The following is a 21793-nucleotide window of genomic DNA, read 5'->3' on the forward strand; positions in this document are numbered from 1 at the left end:
ACAATCAACAATGGTCACCACTAGCTTTTTCATTCCAAATTTATTAATTGAATTCAAATTTCACCATCTGCCTTGGTGGGATTCACACCCATGTCCCCAAAGCACTAGATTACAAGTCCAGTGACGATATCACTACACCACCACCTCCCCACCCTGTCCCCACTTCACTACCAGGACCCACAGCTTTAGCCATCAAAAATGTTCTCTCTGGGCCCTATCCTGAGTTTGCTTTGCTTTGCTACCTCTCCCCATACCTGCAAAAGCCTCCATAATATCTATCACATTTAAGCAGGCCTTTAGACACCTCCCGAAACCCTTTCCCAGTGCCAGTACTGTGCCTGTTATTTCCTATTGTAAAGTTTTTGTTGATGGAAAGAGTTTGTTTTAGTTTCCTTTTCCTCTGAAATTCTGCCCTCTTGAGAAATTCTTTTCCCTCCCAATATTTTCTCTGTCCCAGCATTCTCCCCTCCTCCTCCATCACTCACCCTCTCACCCCTGTATACACCCCATCTTCAACATTCTCCCCATCCCTACTTCCTCCCTAATTAGCATTGTCCCCACCTCTCCTGAAGGTGTTCAGATATGATTCCATGCTTTGCAGTCGTCCTCTAGCACTGTTCAAAATTTACCTTGGGCGGTTGTCCCTCTTGTGTGAACCTAGACAATGAATGTTGGGAGCATTCTGCATGAGAGAACGTTTTCAAAGGGAGGTTTCTCAACTTCATCTGAAGCGAAAGCAGTGCGTTGTGTAGGATAAAGTACTGGTATCAATTTTGCAGGATCGAAGCTAAAGCATTACTGTACCAGGACGAAGAATCTACAGAATTTTCTGGTTCATGTTTGGGCAGATAGCTGGGAAATCTCACTGCCTTGTATATGGAATCTTAGAATGATACAACACAGAACGAGGCCATTCTGCTCATTATACCTGTGCCCGCTCTTTGAAAGATCTATCCAGTTAGTTCCATACCCTCGCTCTTTCCCCGTAACCCTGCAATTTTTTCCAATTCAATTATTTATCCAGTTCTCTTTTGGAAGCTACAATTGAATCTGCTTGCACTACCCTTTCAGGTAGTGCATTCCAGTTTGCTGCACAAAAAAATTTTTTCCTCATGTTGCCAATATATTCTTGATGAAGTTTGAAAATCATCATTCTTCAGACCAATGCCTATTCCGTGGGGGCCATTACTCAAGCCCCGATGAGCAGCATGGCAACTGTGAGTAAACAATAGTGGTTGTGGTGCTGTTCATCCTGGCTGCTGTTTCCAAAGTTGTGTGTGGAAGGGCATGGTTGGGAAATGGAGTTACGGCTAATTTGTGGCAACAGTGAGGTTTGACGGACATCTCCGCAAGCCACGCTGACCAGGGAATGCCCACCAACCATGGGATGAAGATCAGAGTCTTAAATAGAGAATTTGTTTATAAAATCTAACAGAATCAATGGGCATAATGAATTTTTCTTCTATTTTTAACTTGTTCAATGCCTTTGACTGAAAAAAGAACCAGTAATTGAAAAAAAAATCGATTTGTTTTCATCACTGAACCATTGACAGCCATGCTTGCAGCTGCCAAGGCCCTAAGCCTCTCCGACTCTCTATCGCTCTTTCCTCCTTTAAGACGCTTCTTAAAACCTACTTCTTTGACCAAGCTTTTGGTCATCGGTCCTAATATCTCCTTTGGTAGCTCGGTGTCTAATTTTGTTTACTATTGGTCCTGTGAAGCGCCTTGGGAAATTTTACCATCTTAAAGATGCATGTTGTTTATGACAGAAGTCATAGAATCATAGAGGTATACTGCACAGAAACAGGCCATTCAGCCCATCGAGTCCATGCTGGCCATCCAGCACCTATCTATTCTAATCCCATTTTCCAGCACTTGGCCCATAGCCTTGTATGCTATGACGTTTCAAGTGCTCATCTAAATACTTAAATGTTGAGAGTTCCTGCCTCCACCACCCCTTCAGGCAGTGTGTTCCAGATTCCAACCATCCTCTGGGTGAAAAAAAATTGCCTCAAATCCCCTCTAAACTTCCTGCACCTTACCTTAAATCTGTGCCCCCTGGTTATTGACACCTCTGCTAAGGGAAAAAGTTTCTTCCTATCTACCCTATCCATGCCCCTCAATTTTGTATACCTCAATCAGGTCCACCCTCAGCCTTCTCCGCTCGAAGGAAAACAACCCTAGCCTATCCAGTCTATCTTCATAGCTGAAATGCTCCAGCACAGGCAACATCCTGGTGAATCTCCTCTGCACCGTCTCCAATGCAATCACATCCTTCCTATAGTGTGGCGACCTGAACTGTACACAGTACTCCAGCTGTGGCCTAACTAGCGTTTTATACAGCTCCATCATAACCTCCCTGCTCTTATATTCTATGCCTCGGCTAATGAAGGCAAGTATCCCATATGCCTTCCGAACCACCTTATCTACCTGTGCTGCTGCCTTCAGTGATCTATGGACAAGTACACCAAGGTCCCTCTGACCCTCTGTACTTCCTAGGGTCCTACCATTCATTATATATTCCCTTTCCTTGTTAGTCCTCCCAAAATGCATCACCTCACACTTCTCAGGATTAAATTCCATTTGCCACTGCTCTGCCCATCTTAGCAGCCTATCTATATCGTCCTGTAATCTAAGGCTTTCTTCCTCACTATTTATGACATCACCAATTTTCATGTCATCTGCGAACTTACTGATCATATCTCCTATATTCACGTTGAAAGCATTAATGTGCACTACAAACAGCAAGGGTCCCAGCACCAATCCCTGCGGTACACCACTGGTCACAGGCTTCCAATCGCAGAAACAACCCTTGACCATCACCCTCTGCCTCCTGCCACTAAGCCAATTTTGGATCCAATTTGCCAAATTGCCCTGGGTCCCATGGGCTCTTACCTTCTTGACCAATCTTCCATGCGAGACCTTATCAAAAGCCTTACTGAAGTCCATGTAGACTACATCAACTGCTTTACCCTCATCTATACACCTAGTCACCACCTCAAAAAATTCAAGGAACTAGTTGAGATACTGGATGGGCTAATAATTGGCAAAGAGGAGGTATTAGAAATGCTAGCTGAACTTAAAGTTGATAAGTCAACAGGACCAGATGAGATGCATCTGAGGACTCTGAGGGAAGTAAGGATGGAAATGGCGGAGGTATTGGCCATTCTTCTTGGATGGTGGGGGGGGTGGTGGGGTGCGGGGCGCAGGGGCAGAGGCAGAGGACTGGAGAATTGCAAATGTTACATCCTTGTTCACAGTCAGAACAGATCACAACAATCTAATGGACACAACCTATCTATAAATGTCACAAGTCAAGCTCTGTTTTGAAAAATATATCTTGCCACCTCTTCAGTTTTCTCCCCTCCTTTCCTGAAACCTCTGCCTTGTTCTGGGGCACCATTCAGTGTGTGCCAGCCTCCCTGCTGTGCCTCATCCAAGTGACCACTCTTCACGTGTGGAACCAAACAGTGAAGGGTTTGAAACACGGGTGGATCAAGTCCAATCAAGTCCTTTCCCAACATTCATATAAGTGTGTTTTTGAAGCAGGTCTTATTGAGTGTTGATCAAGGTGACTTTCTCTCCTGCACCACTGCTCCTCCATATTAAACTCAGCCAACTCTGGACAGTATAGGGGTATAGAACCTCGAACATTCCTGTTCCCAATGGTTCAGGAGGACAGGGGCATGTTTTTAAAGGTACGTTATAAAGTCAGGACTTAAAAACCAAAGGCAACTTCAAAGGTACAAATAGGGAAGAGCTAAAAACGGCAAATGACATGTTTGTATTTAAAAAAAAAACCTGCAATTGATTTGAAGTAGAAGAAGAACACGCAACAAAGAGCGACGGTTTATTTAAAGTGAGACGAAAGGAAAAAAATAATAAATGGAAGCTCCAGGATAACATTTGGCAGCACGAAGTTGGCGAATTTTCAGTAATTGCCCCCAACTGACACTTTGATAAATGAGGCAGTCAGGGAGCTGGAGAGCTGTGGCTGGATTCCGAGAAGCAGCCGTCTGTTCTCGATGAGTGGGATGGCGCATGACTGCCGAGTCCCCAACACTCATTCCAGTCACTGTGCCATCCCAGGAGCTGAGAACAGCCTGTTCTTCCTGGACTACAGCCATGGTGCTGCTGCCGTCCTCTGCATCTTGTACAAACTGCTTTTCGCTCTGCTTCCTGGGGTGCCCATTCTAAATTGGATGAAGAGGAGGGAATGGTAGCCATCACAACATGGAATTTGAGATTGCTAGGCCCCTGCTAATCTTTAGCATGGGCTCATATTGACCCCAACGGAGCTGTACTCCAAGGCATGGAAATTGATGCCGTATCCTCAGGAAAATCCTGAAAATAGACATCAAAATCAAGGCATCTCTTGTGAGGTGTGGGGTGATTTTTCTTCTCAAGTTTGCAATGAATATTTAAAAATTCTTCTCCTTGTTTTGAAATCCTTGTGTCTAATTTTGTTTCCTAACACTCCTGCAAAGCGTCTTGAGACATTTTACTACTTTAAATGTTATGGAAATGCAAATTGCTGTTTGTTTTGCGATTTATTGATGAACCTGTGGGAATGTGGTCCTTCAAAATATTTGATTCTTGAGAATATGATTTTGTTAATGGGTTATGAGTTAGGGAGAAAACTAGGCATTCTCCTGTCTTTCCTTAAAGAGGAATTTCACTCCCTTCAATGTGTCATCAGTGTTTTCGCATCCCCTTTTGGAAAATGGTGAGTGCTGTCGCCAATGATGGGGAACAGGTTGAGAGGAATTACTGAAGTGGTTGCCTTTGCTGACTGTTGGTTGGACTGACTTGCTAAGGATTGTGTTTCCTTTATGACAGGAGATCACCAAGTGGTGCAGCTTCACCTGAAGTCCAAGGAGACGGGCATGACCTTTGCTAGCACCAGCTTTGTCTTCTACAACTGCAGTGTCCACCATTCGTAAGTTTGCCTGGACCTTGCTTCTAATTGTTCCTCCTTGAGCAACAGTCCTTTACTGCAATGGGTCATCCGTGCACCTTACATGGGGGCATGTTTTAATTTACCTGGGGTTCATTCTGACTAACTCAATGAAAGTAAAAGAAAGACTTGCATTTATATAGCGCTTTTCATGAACTTAGGACGTCCCAAGCCTCTTTACATCAAATAAAATACTTTTGAATCGTAGTCACTGTTGTAATGTAGGAAGCAGGGCTGCCGATTTGTACACAGCAAGATCACAAAATCCGCAATGTGATAATCACCAGATAATAAGTTTTTCGGTGTTGGTTGAGGGATAAAAATTGACCAGGACACCAGGGAGAATTGCCTTGCTCTTCTTTGAATAGAGCCGTGGGATCTTTTATGTTCACATAAGAGGGTAGATGGGGCCTCGGTTTAACGTCTCATCCAAAAAGATGACTTTCATCCTGTGCAAGTTCAAATTCTTTTTCTTCTGTTTTTGTTAAAGTGATTTATTTGAGTAAATTAAAAGAAATCCCAGAATGAGGGAAAATGCAGTTCGGCCCACCAGTGTCACTCTTTGCACAGGCCATCTACAATCTGTTACGACCGAGGTGGGAGGATTCCACTGTTTTTCCTAGTTCCACTTCTCCACAGGACACAACATATATTTAAATGTGTACCCAGTTACCGATACGGTCAATTATTGACTCTATTTCTATCCCAGAATAAAATACACCAACCAGGTTTCTTTAATACATAACAAAATTATCAGTTTATTATAAAACAAGACTTAACCAGTAGCAAAGCAAAGCACTAACACACAGATTGAAATATGAGAGTTCCCTTTTTACCTTAGCCCCTCATACATACGCACGCGCGCACACGTGTTAACTGAAAAAGAGATTTTCCCTTTACAACCCTGTTACCAAAAAAAGGACAGAAAAAGAATACTTTGGCCAAATACCTGCTAATTCTTGAAGAAAAAAAGAGAAGATGTGGAAAGATATCAGTTGTCCTTTTATTCTGGCATCCCAAATATGCACAGAAGGCTGTCACTGAGATCTTTGTAGGCCAATTCTTTTTGGTCGATGTTGAAGATCAGTTTGACAGGCTTTCCAGGAGAAATACAGCAACAGGAGGAATGCAGCACCAATTTATCTCTTTCTTACACTCGCTTCTCAGAGCTTCTCAAAGAGGTGGAAAAGGCTGAACCGGGGTTTTGTCCTTGGCAGGTTGATTTTTAAACTCCTTTCAAAACACTGTCCACACCCCCCACTCACTGTCCAAAGCGAAACCAGAAAAAAATCTCAAGAGTCAAGCCTCCTGACCGCTGTAAATCTTGACCTGCCACTCCTCTGTAAACATTCTCTCCAGGTCAAAAAGCCCCCGCTGGGTACTTACCTGAAGACAGGTGACTTCCAGTAAGGGTTTTTTATAAACCAAGTCCAAAAGACCTTCCGATGACCTCTTTTTAAAAAAACAAAGTCTAGCATCTATGGAATCCTTTTCAGTTTTAAAACCCAAATCGTCAAAAAAATAAGAAAAAATGGAAGCACTTTCATAACAAATCTAACCCCTATCCAACCCACTTAACCTCCTGAGGGAAACATCCAGTATAAATATTCCCTGATCCCCAAAAGAGATGGAAACAAAACTGCAAAATATTCATCTATCTTCACATCTCCACTCTGCCTTTCCATGGACAAAATCAACCTCGCCAATCTACCATCTTAGCAGGACACGTTGTCCCAAAGTAAATCTCAGTCTGCATCTTTCGCAAGGATCACTAATCCCATTCCCAACCAATTGTTGATCCAGCTCCTTTTTGAAGAAGATATTAAATTAATCCAGCCTTGTCCGCCTTTGGTAGGAGTCTAGTGCTGGCATTCATATGTAGAGACTGTTCTCGATTTATTCAATCAAGGGGCAGTCTATATATTGATATTTATTTATGAGGGGGAGATTTCCTTTGTACTCTCATTTTAAGGAAGTCATAAACCTGTTTATAAAGAATATCTATCCTGTTTCTCTACACACAGCACACAGTGTAATCCTTCTCCAATATGCTCATTTGTCTTCCATTTTATTTTTGGATCTGCTTTTTCTCTCAGTTTTGCTCATCTTTTTGTTGTTTTCCTCATTTTAAACAAATTGTCTTTCTTATATTGTGTTTCTGAACCCTAGAAACAGAAAAGATTTAGTGACCGTTAATGTACAGGAAATGTGGACATTATTGGTGAAATATGCTTCCCCCATTTAATATCTTCACATAAACGCCACAATATTCAAATTATAAACCATCTGTCTGTCCCCATCCTGGCTGGTTGTCCCTCCCTTTCACTGATAACCTGAGAGTGAGCCTTTAGCTTAGGGGTAGCATTCCCAGCTCTGATTCAGAAGGTGCAAAGTTTAAACCCCTATCAGACGGTTCTGATGAGCGGAGACTGGAGCTCCAGCTCTGAATTCTGGGTTGGCATCCAGCAGGATACTTGCATCCAGTGGGCGTGGGTGGCCCCCTTCTTGTATGGGTTGTGGGAGCCCATAAATCCCTCCCACTGTACAATCGAGAATTGTACAGTACAGAAAGAGGTCGTTCAGCCCATCGAGTCTGCACCGTCTCTTTCGAAGAGCAATCCAGTTAGTTCCACTCCTCCACTCTTTCCCTAATTCCCTGCAATTGTTGCTACTTCAAATATTTATCCAATTCCCCTTTGAAAGCTGCTATTGAATTTCTTTCCATCACCTTATCAGGCAGTGCATGCCAAACCTTAACCACTCAATGTAATAAAGTGTTTCCTCACGTCGCCTCTGGTTCGTTTGTCAATCACCTTAAATCTGTGCCCTCTGGTTATCAACTCTTCAGCCACTGGAAACAGTTTTTCTTTACGTACTCTGTCCATACCCTTCATGATTTTGATCAGCTCTATCAAATTTCCTCTTAACCTTTTCCGCTCGGAGGAGTGACCACTCGAGCTGGTGTAAGGATGGTTATGGCCATTGAAGGAGTGTTCGCTATTAATTAGCTTGCGAATCTTTCCTCTACTTCGCACTATTTTCCAAGGGAAGAGTGTGAAGATATGAAAAACAAGCCTGACTAAACCTGGACAGAGCTGCACTCTTAGGCTCAGTTGAGTTGAAGGTCAATTAACAGCAAACATTTTGAGGTACTTTGTCTACAGTTGGAAGCTTGATGGATAATGGTTGTAAGAGAGGCCACAACCGAGATCAGGAATGCACACGATAAAGGCAGCTAATCTTTATATAGATTGTGGGTTTGATTCAGCAATATAAAATCAGCTCCCAAATTTGACTTTGTTTAGCTTTTCTTTAATTAGACAAATCAGACCCAGTAGAAAATATTTTCATAAAATATTTATTGCATGGGAACAAATTTTGCGTTCTCATTAATTGTTTTATTATTGTGCCTCTACTGCAGCAGTTTTTATATGATCGAGTTGATCTATAAAATGTTGAATAAAAGATTAAATAAATAGACTGCAATTAGTGGTATCAATTCAGCAAAACATGAAGAGCCAGAAATTCTGCTGATTTCTCCCCCTCCCTCCCACCTACCCCGAAACTGTAGGCGGAGACTGATGGATTCGCTGTGGAATTTCCAGCCTTAACTGTTGATGTGCGTGGTTTAAATGGATGAAACATGGAATTACAGAATGGTTACCACACAGAAGGAGGCCATTCGGCCTGTTGTGTCCATGCCAGCTCTCTGTAATACCAACTCAGCTAGTCCCACTCCCCTGTAGCACTGCAAGCATTTTCTATTCAGATAATTATCCAATTTCCTTTTGAAAGCCATGATTGAATCTGCCTCCATCATACCCTCAGGTAGTGCATTCCAGTTTGTAACCAGTAATTGCATGAAAAAGCTTTTCCTCATGGTTCTTTTGCCAATCACCTTAAATCGGTGTCTTCTGGTTCTTGACCCTTCCACCAATGGGAACAGTTACTCCCGCTCTGCTCTTTCCAGAACCCTCATGATTTTGAACACCTCCATCAAATCTCCTCTCAACCTTCTCTTCTCTAAAGAGGACAGCCCCAGCTTCTCCAAACTGTCCTCGGAAAAATCCCTCATCCCCAGAACCATTCTCGTAAATCTTTTCTGTACCCACTCTAGTGCCTTCACATCCCTCCTGAAAAGCGATGCCCAGAATTGGACACAATATTCCAGTTGAGGCTGAACCAGTGTTTTCTAAAGGTTCACCATAACTTCTTTGCTTTTGTACTGTATGCCTCTATTTACAAAGCCTAGGATCCCATATGCCTTTTTAAAACCTTCTCAACCTGCCCTGCCACCTTCAACAGTTTGCGCATATATACCTCCAGGTTTCTCTGCTCCTACATCCCCATTAGACTGGAAATGTGGATATGAGTGGATGGAGTCTAAACATGTACATGCAACGTTACCCTGTCGGCCATTTTGACAGAGGTGTTAACCCACTTAGAAGTCATGGCAGGTTTAAAAATATTGAATGACTGCATTATGCTTCCATCTCCATCCCTACAACCGTCTGAGATCTCTGTGCTTCTCCAATTCTGGCCTCTTACGCATTCATGATTTTAATCACTGCACCATTGGTGACCACACCTTCAGTTGCAGAGCACTGGAGTTCCCTCCCTAAACCTCTCTGCTTCTCCACCTCTCTGTCCTCCTTTTAAGACACTCCTTAAAACCTACCTCTTTGACCAATATTTTGCTTACCTGTTGTAATACTTTGTAATGTGGCTTGGTGTCAAATTTATTTAATGCTCTCCACTGAAGCGCCGTGGGACATTTTCCTGCATTAAAGGTGCTATATAAATACAAGTTGTTGTTGTTGTTGTCGTCTGCACAAATTAACTCTAGTTTCTAAGCTAGCATTTTTTTAAAAACACTGTCCGTCCCTCTTCAGTTTTCCCCTCTTGGTGGGTATTTTTTCTGGAGGCACAAGCCACCCTTCACTTCTTTTCTAAGATGGATATTCTTCGTGTGTGAGGCTTGGCAGGCTATTTGACAATGGAAGGCATTACACGTGAATCTTGTTCTGGTCCTTACTCTAAGCTGCACAGACACTCACAGCATTCGTAGCTACAGGATGCACTACCCAGGCTTCTTTGTCAGTAGCTCCCTAACCCACGACATCCACCACCTAGAAAGATGAGGGCAGCAGGTGCATGGGAACACCACCACCTCCAAGTCGCACAACATTCTGACTTGGGATATATAATTGCCATTGCTTCATCGTCATTGGGTCAAAATCCTGGGAATCTCTACCTCGCAGCACCATGGGAGTATGGACTGCAGTGAATCAAGGAGAAGGCCCAGCACCACCTTCTCCAGTGGAACGAGGGGTGGGCAATGAAACCGCCCCTGCCAGCGATGCCCACATCTCGAGAATGAATTAACAAAAAAAAAAACACTTCCAGGGCACACAGTACCTAATGGAGTGGAATCCCCCCACCTCCTCAAATCCCATCCCTCAGCCAGGAGTGCTGAGGCCAATTGTATTCAGCCACTGCCCTGAGCTGAGATCAGGTGATTCAGTGAAAAGTGACTGTATTTATCTGTGTGTAGGATGATGATGGCAGATCCAGACCAATTTTATTTGATGTGAGAGGCAGCCCTCTGATATCTAGCAGGAACTCATTGCTATAATTTAATCCGCACAGAGGGACTAAGTGAATATTTTGCACTCGGCGAATGTTACTGTGCTATAACGTTCCCCTACTTACCCAAGTCTTCTGTGCAAAGAATAAGCTGGCTGTTCCTGCTGGCAGTCTGTTCCACTTATTTACTGCTTTGTGTGGAAGTATTCTTCAGATCAATGTACTTGGCTATTTTGCATCTTCAGCTTTGTGCTTCCTGTCCAAGCTATTTAAACTGTAACACACGGTGTATTATTCTGTTGCTAAGAGAATCATAGTATCATAGGATAGTACAGCACAGAAGGAGGCCATTCAGCCCATTGTGCCTGTGCTGGCTCTTTTCAAAAGCAATCCATTTCGTCCCACTCCTGGAAATTTTTTTCTCCTTTAGTAATTTATCAGATTCTCTTTTGAAGGCAACAATTGAGTCTGTTTCCACCACCCTATCAGGCAATCCATTCTAGTTCCTAACCACCTGTTCCATAAAAACGTTTTCCTCATGTTGCCTTTGGTTTCTTTGCCAATTACCTTAAATCTGTGCCCTCTTGTTATTGATCCTTTAGCCATTGGAAAGTTACTCTTTATTTACTCTCCCTAAACCCTACATGGTTTTAAACACCTCTATCAAATCTCCTCTGAGCCTTCTCTGCTCTAAGGACAACAAACTCATCTTCTCCATTGTGGGCCTCTTATCTAAAATGGGCCACAAAGTCTAGATAGAATCATAGAAACTTACAGTACAGAAAGAGGCCAATTGTTCCAATATGCCTGCGCTGGCTCTTTGAAGGAGCAGTTGTGCTTTCTGTCTGTAACCCTGTATGTTCCTCATCCTCAAGTACCTGTGCAACTCCCTTTTAAAATTATTTATGGAATCAGCTTCCAGCACCTTTTCAGGTGAAGCGTTCCGGATCCCGACAGCTCTCTGACTGAAAAATATCTCCTCATCTCCCATTTAGATCTTTTGCCAATGATTTTAAATCTATGACTTCTGGTTATTCACCAGAGGAATAGCTTTTCTCCGTCTCATCTATCAAAACCTATCTTCATCTGAGGGAGGGCTGGAGAATGAATCGGAGTTTAATTACTGTTTGGTGAGGGATTGCACTGTACTTGTAAATTTCTGCTTCCAGGTCAGAAAAGACCAGTTTGAAATAACTGGCTTTTTTTTGATCTCTTAAAGTGTGACAGCACAGAATTTTTATGAAGGTGTAGTCGGGCTCTAATTAGCTCAAAACAGCTTGGACTTAAACACGCGTAGATTTTGCAAGGTCCTGCAAAGCATCATCTGATTGCATATTTTGTCTATCCAGGTGCCTATCGTGTGTGAACAGTCCCTATCAGTGTCACTGGTGTAAATATCGACACGTGTGTACACATGACCCACGGACATGCTCCTTCCAGGAGGGTCGAGTGAATGTCTCAGAGGTAAGGAGGTTTTTAACTTTCTCCCCCCTTCCTGCTCTCCACCCCCACCTCCCCCATATAGCTGCCTGAACCAGCAAATGTTTTATAGGCCTAAAATCATAAGGATTCTAGAATATGAGATGGAGGGAAGGACATTCGAGCCCGTCAAGCTTGTCCCGGAACTCTCTTCCCCAGATAGCTGCTCGAGGCTCAGTCTATTGAAATATTTAAGACTCAGATCAATATTTATGTGGTCAGGGATACAGAACCGAGGTGGGCAATTGGAGTTGAGATACTGATCCGCCATGATCTAATTAAATGGCATAACAGACTTGAGGGGCTGAATGGCCTCCTCTTGTTCCAACATTCCTAACATTTATATTCAAATTCAGGGCCCACATGGACCATTTTCATCGCTTTCTGTCTTCACCTACCCACACCACCCCCCCCCCGCCCCCCCCTCCCTTCCCTAGATGTGTCTGTAAAACATCATAATGATAAAGGATTAACGGTTGGAGGTTTTGGTGGTTCATTGCTTGTGATGGGAGATGTTTAACATCCCCCTGACCCAGTGCAATAAGCTGGCAGGACCTTGGTAAGGCAGCACCGCTGCCAATGCGGCACTTTCTCAGTATTCCTCTGAAGTTCCAGCCTGGATTATGTGCTGAGGTTTCTGGATTGGGGGTTAAACCAACAAAAGTACAAAAGCGACCCCATTCTCTTGCCCTGAAGAGAGACGTTTGGGGAATACCTTGGGTCAGACATCTGTTTTACAGCTCACCCAGTTTTACTCCATTGATTGCGGGGTTTAAAATTGGAGGCTTCCCCGAACCGCTGGGCAGCGTAGGTTAAAATTGTAGTGCTGACACACTGCATTTGAAGCTGCCGAAACTTATTTCACAAATTATCCCTACACGCAGGAGAAGCAAGATTGAAATTTAAGACCCAGGGGTTGAAGTGCTTAACCTACTGCACCCCAGTCTCCAAAGCATTCTTCATTTTGTTAAGTTCTTAGTCCACGGTTTGCATCTTCTTTGATCGAGGCCCATCAACAACAGGAGAGAAAGCTGCCACACTTGCAGCATTGGCCAGCTCACCAACGTGACTCCTCTAAACCGTGCTGTAAACTGCCAGGGGTCTCATTTGGCAAAGGTAACAAGAGATTAACATTAACTCAGTTGCTAAGGCTTAGCATTCAGTGGGATTTACACTCTGATCCTCCCTTTCTCGTCAGTTATCTATTAAGACTGGCAAGATGGCAACCCAATGTGTCCTCCTCAGGCTTGGACCCATATGTGAGTGCAAATTAATTCAGGGCTAAAGCACACCTTCTGTTCTTGTCTTCTATTAATAAATGCTGGAAGTAACTGCTTATGAAGCTGTGTCTCTTCACTGGCTCATGGAATTAGGAACAGGAATAGGCCATTCAGCCCCTCTAGTCTGTTCTGCCCTACAATTAAATTGTGGCTGATTTGTATCTTAACTGCATCGTATATGCCTTGGTTCCATAACCCTGAATCACCTTGCATAACAATCAGTCTTGGTTTTGAAATTTTCAGTGGATTACCTCCATCCACCCCCCCCCCCCAGCACCCTCTTCTCCCCACCCCCCTCAGCAGCTTTTTGGGGGAGAGAGTTCCGAATTTCCAGTACCCAAAGAATCATAGAATCTTACAGCATAGAAGGAGGCCATTCAGCCCATCATGTCTGCGCCAGCTCTTTGATAGATCTATCCAATTAGTGCCAGATCCTGGGCCAAATCTGACTCTGGAAATAAGTGGAGCAAATTTTTTTTTCCTTCAGCTATTTATCCAATTCCATTTTGGAAGTCACTATTGAATCTTCTTTTACCACCCTTCCAGGCAGTGCATTCCAGATCACAACAACTCACTCTATATGAGGCTTGAAGCTCAGCTCAGAGTTAAATAGGGTCCCAAGGCTGCATGTCTTGGGATTCAGTCTGAGCGAGAAGCTGGGGGTGGGGGGGGGGGGGGGGGGCAGGGGGGGAACTGTTGGTTAGGTGTGAAAATTGTGATGGGAGCCAAATTGTATTGCTTTGATCTATGAGTGTTAAATTGGAGCATGTTCTGTCTCATCTACAGCTTGGTGTTGGAGAAATAGTCAGACATCACTCTGAAGGTCATGGAGTTGAGGGGAGTAAAAGGAGGGGCAGAGCTGGATGTCTTTATTTATGACATAAGTGGCATTGAGATATATTGTCCTGTTACTTGTGTGTGACTTTATGATAAAAACTGACAATTTGAGCAGATAATCTAGACTAATGCTTCAGAACTGTACCCAGGAGCATTATCAAAGATCTTTGGATGAGGTGTCAAAATGGAGGCTGACCTGCTTGTTCTATTGGTTCAAGTGAAATTAAAGATTCCTATGCCACTGCTGTGAGTTCTCCCAGGATCCTGACTGATATTTCTCCCTCGACTACCAGCACCAGAAATTGATGAAATCGTCATTTTTGTTATCTTATTGCTGTTGATGGGACTTTGCAATTGTTGACCTTAAGACTAATTATTGGGTGTGAACTGCTGAAGACATGTCTTGGCGAGGTTCTTCACTTCTTTGCTCTCCATCTTATTTTATCTCTGAAACAAAGGGAGGTATACAAAGCATTGTACCTTGCAAACACAACACTTCTTTAGTGAGCCTGGGTTTTGTGATTGGATTGCATGTTGTGTGATAATGGAAGTATATTCACAAATAACTTTTATTCATCTGTTTTCAGTCCTTCTTATCACAATGATGTCCACCAGAGTTCATGGCTGGGTAAGCAGGGTGTTACAATCAGGTGAGAAAGGAGTCTAGGGGTTCCCTCTCAGCCTTTGCCTGGTTTAACTGTAACAGGGTTTAATTTTAAAAACACTGTCTTTAGCTCCCCTTCAGTGAATCCTTGTTCACTGCTCCAATTGTAAGGCAAAGAACTTAAACAGGTTTCCTTAGTTTTAAACAAGAAAGGAAGAAGTTTATTAACCTTAAACTCTAATTACTTAACAACTATGAATATGCGACACTACCACACTAGCATTCGCGATAAACACACGCAGATAGAGACAGAAAAAGTAAAAGGAATAAAGGGGAAAAGTTTGAGGCAATATTGGGCAGTTACAGTCCATTAAGTTCAATGTGGAGTCTTTGGTTGCTGGTAAGTCTTGCAATTCGTTGGGGCCCAGTTCACACTTCAATTTGTTCCGATCATAGAATCATAGAAGGTTTACGGCACAGAAAAAGGCCACTTGGCCCATCGTGTCTGTGCCTGCCGAGAAACGAGCCACCCAGCCTAATCCTACCTTCCAGCATTTGGTCTGTAGCCCTGCAGATTACAGCACTTGAGGTGCATATCCAGACTCCTTTTAAATGAGTTGAGGGTTTCTGCCTCTACTATCCTTTCAGGCAGTGAGTTCCAGAACCCCACCACCCTCTGGGTGAAAAAGAATTTTCCTCATCTCCCTTCCAATCTTTCTACCAATCATTTTAAATCTATGCCCCCTCGACACTGACCTCTCTGCTAAGGTATCTATCCAGACCCATCGCAATTTTGTACATTTCAATCAGATTTCCCCTCAGCCTGCTCTGTTCCAAGGAGAACAACCCCAGCCTATCCAATCTTTCCTCATAGCTGCATTTTTCCAGTCCTGGCAACATCCTTGTGAATCTCCTCTGTCCCCTCTCTAGTGCAATTACATCCTTTCTGTAATGAAGTGACCAGAACTGCACCTCAGTACTCAAGTTGTGGACTATCTAATGATTTATATAGTTCTGATGTAGGAGTCTTTTCTCTCTTGAGGTTTACATGTCTTCCATGGGTCTGGTGGCTTGGGAGAAAGCGAGAGAGAGAGAGAGGCTTCCTTGATCCAGCCTCAGTTGCACACTGCCTTCTGAATTCCAACTGTCCTGTGGCTAGTTCAAAAACCCTGGACAAGCCAGTTAGTCATGTGACCTGGTTTAACCAATCCTGCATTTGTGGATTGTATCATCTTAGCAGGGCCTGGAATGCGCTTCCTTACACCTTCAATGTCTGCTGATCAAAATCCATTTGGGTTAATTGGAGCAGGGAATAGTCCTTTGTCTCCACAAGCAGTATCTCTTAGTTTGCAAATGTGCTACCAGCCCAGTACCTGGTGATCTTCAAACAAGTCATTTCTTCGCTCCAGCAACAGTTTAAAATCAATGTTCATATGACAAAATGAATATGCCTCACTCTTGGCAGGTGGAGGGTCTGCATGACAAGATTGGGAAATACTGCTAGGATTAAATGAGAGAGATAAAAAACACAAATGGAAAAAAGTAAAAAACAAAATTTTAAAACATCTACAACATTAATTTTATTCAGAAGGAATGAGACTCCACACTTATAAAGTTAATTTTTCCGGGCCAGAGAAGCCATGCAGAATTAATTATCATTTATTACGCTGTTAAAATCCCACTTCCTCCTAAATGCACCAGCCCTAACTTTTTCAGCCATCTTTAGTGAGAAACTAGTGGGTAAATACCCCAAGTTCATGCCACTACAGTGATTTCAGTGTTGAGTCTGTTGTCAAGGACTGCACCCTGTGGAGCAATGGTATCTCTGACTGCAACCTCTGGATTTCTTTGTTTAGTTCTGCATGAGTGGATTCCAGAAGTTGCTGTCAGCTTTACTCTGTAATAATGATGAACGTTGACAGTAACACCGTTAGTATTACAGCAAACTCTGACCCACCGTCTTTAGGGATATTAAGGTTGGGGGGGGGTGGGGAGTGTCCCTGGGGCTATGTCAATATTTGCAGGGGGTCCCTCGCACTAAGGATGTTAATAAAGAAACTATTAATCTGGGCTGTTTCAGAACGGTTGGTTAGGAACCCTTAGCCTCTGCTGAATAAAACTTAGGTTCCAGCTCTCATTTTAAGATGATGTACCCTCAACTTTGATTCCCCCATCAGAGGAAATAGTTTCTACCCTATTGAATCCTTGTAACATTTTAAACACGTTGATTAGATCACCTCTCAATTATCCAATAAATACAAACCAGGTTTATGCAACCTGCCCCCATAATTTAACCCTCTAAGCTCCGGTATCATTGTGATGAATCTGTGCTTTGCCTCTTCCAAGGCCAGTATATCCTTCCTGAGGTACTGTGCCCAGAACTGAATGCAGTACTCCAGGTGCAGTATAGCTTCCTCTTTTATAGTTCAGCCCCCTTGAGATAAAGGCCAACATTCCTTTAGCCTTTTTGATTGTTTAGGCACTCATTCACTAGCTTTAAATGATTTGGTGTACTTGTAATTTTTGCGCCATACAAATGATGGTCATCGATTTCTTTTTGAGGGAGATAAAAATATTTGGGATGTTTAAATGTTCTTGTTCTTGCAAGAAAACATCAAAAGACATTTTTGCTTGAGGACCTAATGAGGGAGGAGGTTTGGAAGCTTATCTGACCTTGGGAATGTTTAAACTGCAGCTGCTTCTGTACTCGGTGAGGCAGTTCCTGTTTTCTGTTGAGCTGTGCAAATCTAGACTCTGGGCCCAGTCTGACCCTGGAGCAAAGTGAATCAAATGCCCTTGTGGACTTATTGTCGCACTGCTCCAGTTTGACACCACGTGGAGTGTGAACCCAGAACGGTATCAAATGAGATATTAGTCAGGGATGTCTTGACATCTCTGGCAATTAAAAATTATTCTAATAAAATTGTGTGATTATTTCATGCTCTTATAATGCTTTCATTTCTCAGTTGTAAAAATATTGGAGATGGGTTAAAAGGGCTGTTTGACTGACAGTCAAGCATCGCCCAATCCGGTAATTAAGAGCCTCTTTCCTTTCTGATTGGCCTGGGATGGTGGTGTGCTGCCAGGATTGACATGCTGGGCAACCAATGGCAGGAGGTTGGGGGTGGGTCAGTTGGAGGGTGGAGGTCATTTGAAGAAACCTCCAGGAACGTGTCCAACCAGAGTTGGCAACCCAGCTGTTAACTTAGCAAGGAGGCTGTGGTGAGGGTGGGAACCTCCCCTTATATCTCCTAGAAACCCTGTGAACCTAACTGCAATTAATTTTTAATGGCTTGAAGAAAGGGAACATTGCCACACGTGTCTGGGGCAGGAGCTTTCCATATGAATGCCAGCATGCACGTGTGTGAGGACACATTCACTGAGCACTCACCAGTCCCACTCTCCATAGTCCTGCAGATTTTTCCCCTTCACGTATTTATCCAATTCGCTTTTGAAAGTTACTATTGAATCTGCCTCCACTACCCTTTCAGGCAGTGCATTCCAGATAACAACAACTCGGCACATAATAAAAATTCTCATCTCCCCTCTGGTTTGTTTGCCAGTCACCTTAAATTTGTGTTGTCTGGTTATGGCTCCTCCTGGAAAATATCCCACCTACTGGTCTCAGTCCAGTGGCCAATGTCTAAATATGCTAATTTTCTTGTCCTTTATTATGGGGCTGGAAAAAGAGAATAAGCTGGGAAATTAGTGAGATCACTGTTCTGGGCATTGTGTCTGGGAATCCTTGCCTTCGAACTGCTGGCCTAAATAAACCCTTGCTCACAGTAATCCTGGGCTTCCTGTGAGAGGGCAATGACTGGATGGAAACAGATTTTCAGGGTTCAACTTCAAAGCGACAAGAAGCTGTATTTGGAAATCACGCATTTTTGTTAAAAGCAAATCCATAATAATATTTTGGCAGTGTGATGAAAGGGCTTTGTTTGTACAGTGTCATTAGGACAGATAATGTGCTGTCAACTACTTTATTGATGGACGGTTCTTTGAACTGCACTTTGAGCAGTTTATTCACTAGTTATTTGTTGCAAAGATTGGAAGAATTTTGCCAACAAAATTCAGAAGCGAACTGAATAAAATACTAGTGGAAAAACTCACAAGCAAGCCACCGATTACCTTACTTGGGAGCAAACTAATGGTAGGGAACTGAGCCAAACAGGTCAGTCAGGTCTGATCTGGGCTCCAAACTGATCTCAGCCAGGGTTTATTTTGATTCATTGTTGGGGTCTGGGTGTCATTGGAAAGACCAACATTTATTTCCCATCCCTAGCTACCCTTGAGAATGTGTTGGTGGGCTTTCTTCTTGAACCGCTGCAGCCCGTGCAGTGAAGGTGTCCCCACAGTGTTGTTACAGAGGGATGTTCCAGGGTTGTGACTCAGCGATGATGAAGGAAGGGCCAACATATTTCCAAGTCGGGATGGTGTGTGACTTGGAGGTGGTGGCATTCCCACATGCCTGTTGCCATTGTCCTTCGAGGCAGTAGAGGGCACAAGTTTGGGAGGGGGGTGGTGACAGTCGAGACATTAACTTGGCTTCATCATCCCAGGGCAAAGTGAAGGTGTGGGGAGGAGGGTGGAAATCAGCCCAACTCCTGATTATTAACAGCTGATTCCTAATGGAAAGTGCATCTGGGTACATTTGAAGAAACAGTCAGTCTTGCTCTGTGAAGCCCCCCAAGTTCAAATAGCCCACTATCATGAGGACAAATTCAGCAAGTTTGCATTCCTGATATGAATTGCATGTTGGTGAGAAGACTATAACACGATAGCCCTGATTCTCTGGCCCATGCTTTGGCTGAGTGACGTGTCGTGCCGAGAGCACAGCCTTGCTGAATTTTGTTGAAGTATCAGCAACAGATTTATTTTTAAAAATTCTTTCTTTGGATGTGGGCGTCGCTGGCAAGGCCAGCACTTGTTGCCCATCCCTAATTGCCCTTGACAACTGAGTGGCTTGCTAGGCCATTTCAGAGGGCAGTTAAGAGTCAACCACATTGCCGTGAGTCTGGAGTCACATGTAGGCCAGACCAGGTAAGAACAGTGGATTTCCTTCCCTGAAGGACATTAGTGAACCAGATGGGTTTTTATGACAATCGATGATAGTTTCATGGCACCATTACTGAGACTAGCTTTCAATTCCAGATTTTAATTAATTGAATTTAAATTCCACCAGCTGCCAAGGTGGGATTTGAGCCCATGTCCCCAGGCCATTAGCGTTTTTAAGATAGAAAGGTGCTGAGAATAAGCAAGAAGTACTTCAGACAGTTGCCACCTAAGTTCAGGCTAGATCTTTTGGCCAGAGAGGAAATAGAGTCCAGGATTAGCTGCTCCTACAATGACTGTTTTGCAGGAGCTTTCCATCAGTGAATTGTAGTGATTGACAAACCTAATTAACACACATGGGTTTTGTGTCTGAATTGGAGACAGTAATGAGGTTATTGTTAATTCAAAGATGTTACTGCAGTCTGACTATTCAATAGCTTAGGATCTTTTTTCTGCTGTTTTGGGAGCCTGCCCATACTCAAGAGGAGGTTGAAATATGAAACAAGTAAAATTCCACTGCAGGCTTGCAGCATGGGGTAGTGTAATGCATATCAGTGATTCACCTTGACTCCACAAGAAAGCCTTCAATTATCCCAGGACCCGATTGAAGCTTATGTTCTGTTGTAACCAAACCAAAAATGTTAGAAATGGTCTGGCTTATTGTGGCAAAGTGTACAACCAGGTGAGCAATGTGTCTAGGGGTCTTTGGCTGTCTTTACCTGGTCTTATTGTAACAGGGTTTAATTTTAAATACACTGTGTTTTGAGCTCCCTTTTTTGTGAATCCGTGTTCACAGTTTCCAATTATAAGGCAAAGAACTGAGAATACATAGGCTTTCTTTGGTTTAGAGAAGAAAGGGGAAATTTATTAAAACCTTAAACTTAAACTCTAATACAGTTTGCGCTTACGGATATACAACACGCTCACGCTAGCATGCACACGCGATATAAACATGCAGATAGGAATAGAAAAGATAAGTAGAACAGTTTGAGGCAATATCTTGTACTGTTTCTCGAACTCGCTGTAGTCCTTGATTGAAGCTATGGTCATGCGATTCATTGGGGCCAAATAATCATCTTAAAACTTTGTTCACGTGGCAAACCCTTCTTTCTCTCTTTGAGTTTCACGTGTTTTCACAAGATTCACTTCCGTGGGAAGAGATGAAGGCAGGTAGGCAGGAGAGGAGATGTCCTTAGTCCCAGGAGAAGGACTTTACTCCATGAGCACACGGCTTTGTCTGCCTTTGTTGGGAGTTTCAAATTCAAAAAAAACCCAGGGTGCTCAGCCGGTTAGTCATGTGACTAGCTCCTTATATGGAACTGTCTCTTCATCATCCTTTGTTGGAAGTTCAAATCCAAAAGCTCCAGCCAGCTAGACATGTGACTACATAACTGGTCTGACCATTTCTGTGTATTGGAGAAATTGCTGAGTTCCCATAGTTTCAACTTTGTCTGGTACTGGTCCTTCCAGTCTGGGTTTGCAATTTTTAAGTTTTAATGTTCGTGTGGCAAAATAACATGTGCCTCAGTCTTGGCAGGTGGGGGTTTGCCTGACAGTACACTTGAGATTATCTGGTTTGAGCTGGTTTGGGTTTAGAGCAGTAAGATGTCAGCATTATGGTTACAATTTTGAGTTCTGGCCAATAATCAGAGTGATAAGGCAGGAGTATTTTCTCACATAGTTATCCTATAAGGGGGCAGTCTTTCTCCACAATTCCTTTTCCTCATTGGTCCTCTGTGTTTGTATATATAAACTTAAATCTCACGGCACTGCGAACTTGGGGGAATAGATTTGGAGTCTGGATTTGTCATGGCTCCCAAAAGAAGTGGATTGAGAGTTCCTGCAGTAGGCGCGTGGGAACAAGAGGAGGCCATTCAGCCCTTTGAGTCAGTTCCAACATTGATTTAAGCCGTGGCTGATCTTCAGTATAACTCTACCTACCTCCCTTGGTTCCATTACACTGAGTACCCATGCCTAACAAAAATCTTATCTATC

The 21793-nt window shown here is 43.2% G+C and overlaps 1 protein-coding gene across 6 annotated transcripts in view; it reads left to right on the forward strand.

Annotated features, from left to right (window-relative positions):
- Positions 1-21793, forward strand: part of plxna4 (plexin A4) — a 597697-nt gene that overhangs the window by 418577 nt on the left and 157327 nt on the right. For all 6 annotated transcript variants that reach the window (XM_068059453.1, XM_068059450.1, XM_068059454.1 and 3 more), the window contains exons 8-9: positions 4840-4939; positions 11893-12007. In XM_068059453.1, coding sequence (XP_067915554.1) covers positions 4840-4939; positions 11893-12007 — 215 coding nt within the window. The remainder of the gene's footprint in view (positions 1-4839; positions 4940-11892; positions 12008-21793) is intronic.

The sequence above is a fragment of the Heterodontus francisci genome, chromosome 27 (genome assembly GCF_036365525.1).
Source record: "Heterodontus francisci isolate sHetFra1 chromosome 27, sHetFra1.hap1, whole genome shotgun sequence".
NCBI classification, from domain to species: domain Eukaryota; kingdom Metazoa; phylum Chordata; class Chondrichthyes; order Heterodontiformes; family Heterodontidae; genus Heterodontus; species Heterodontus francisci.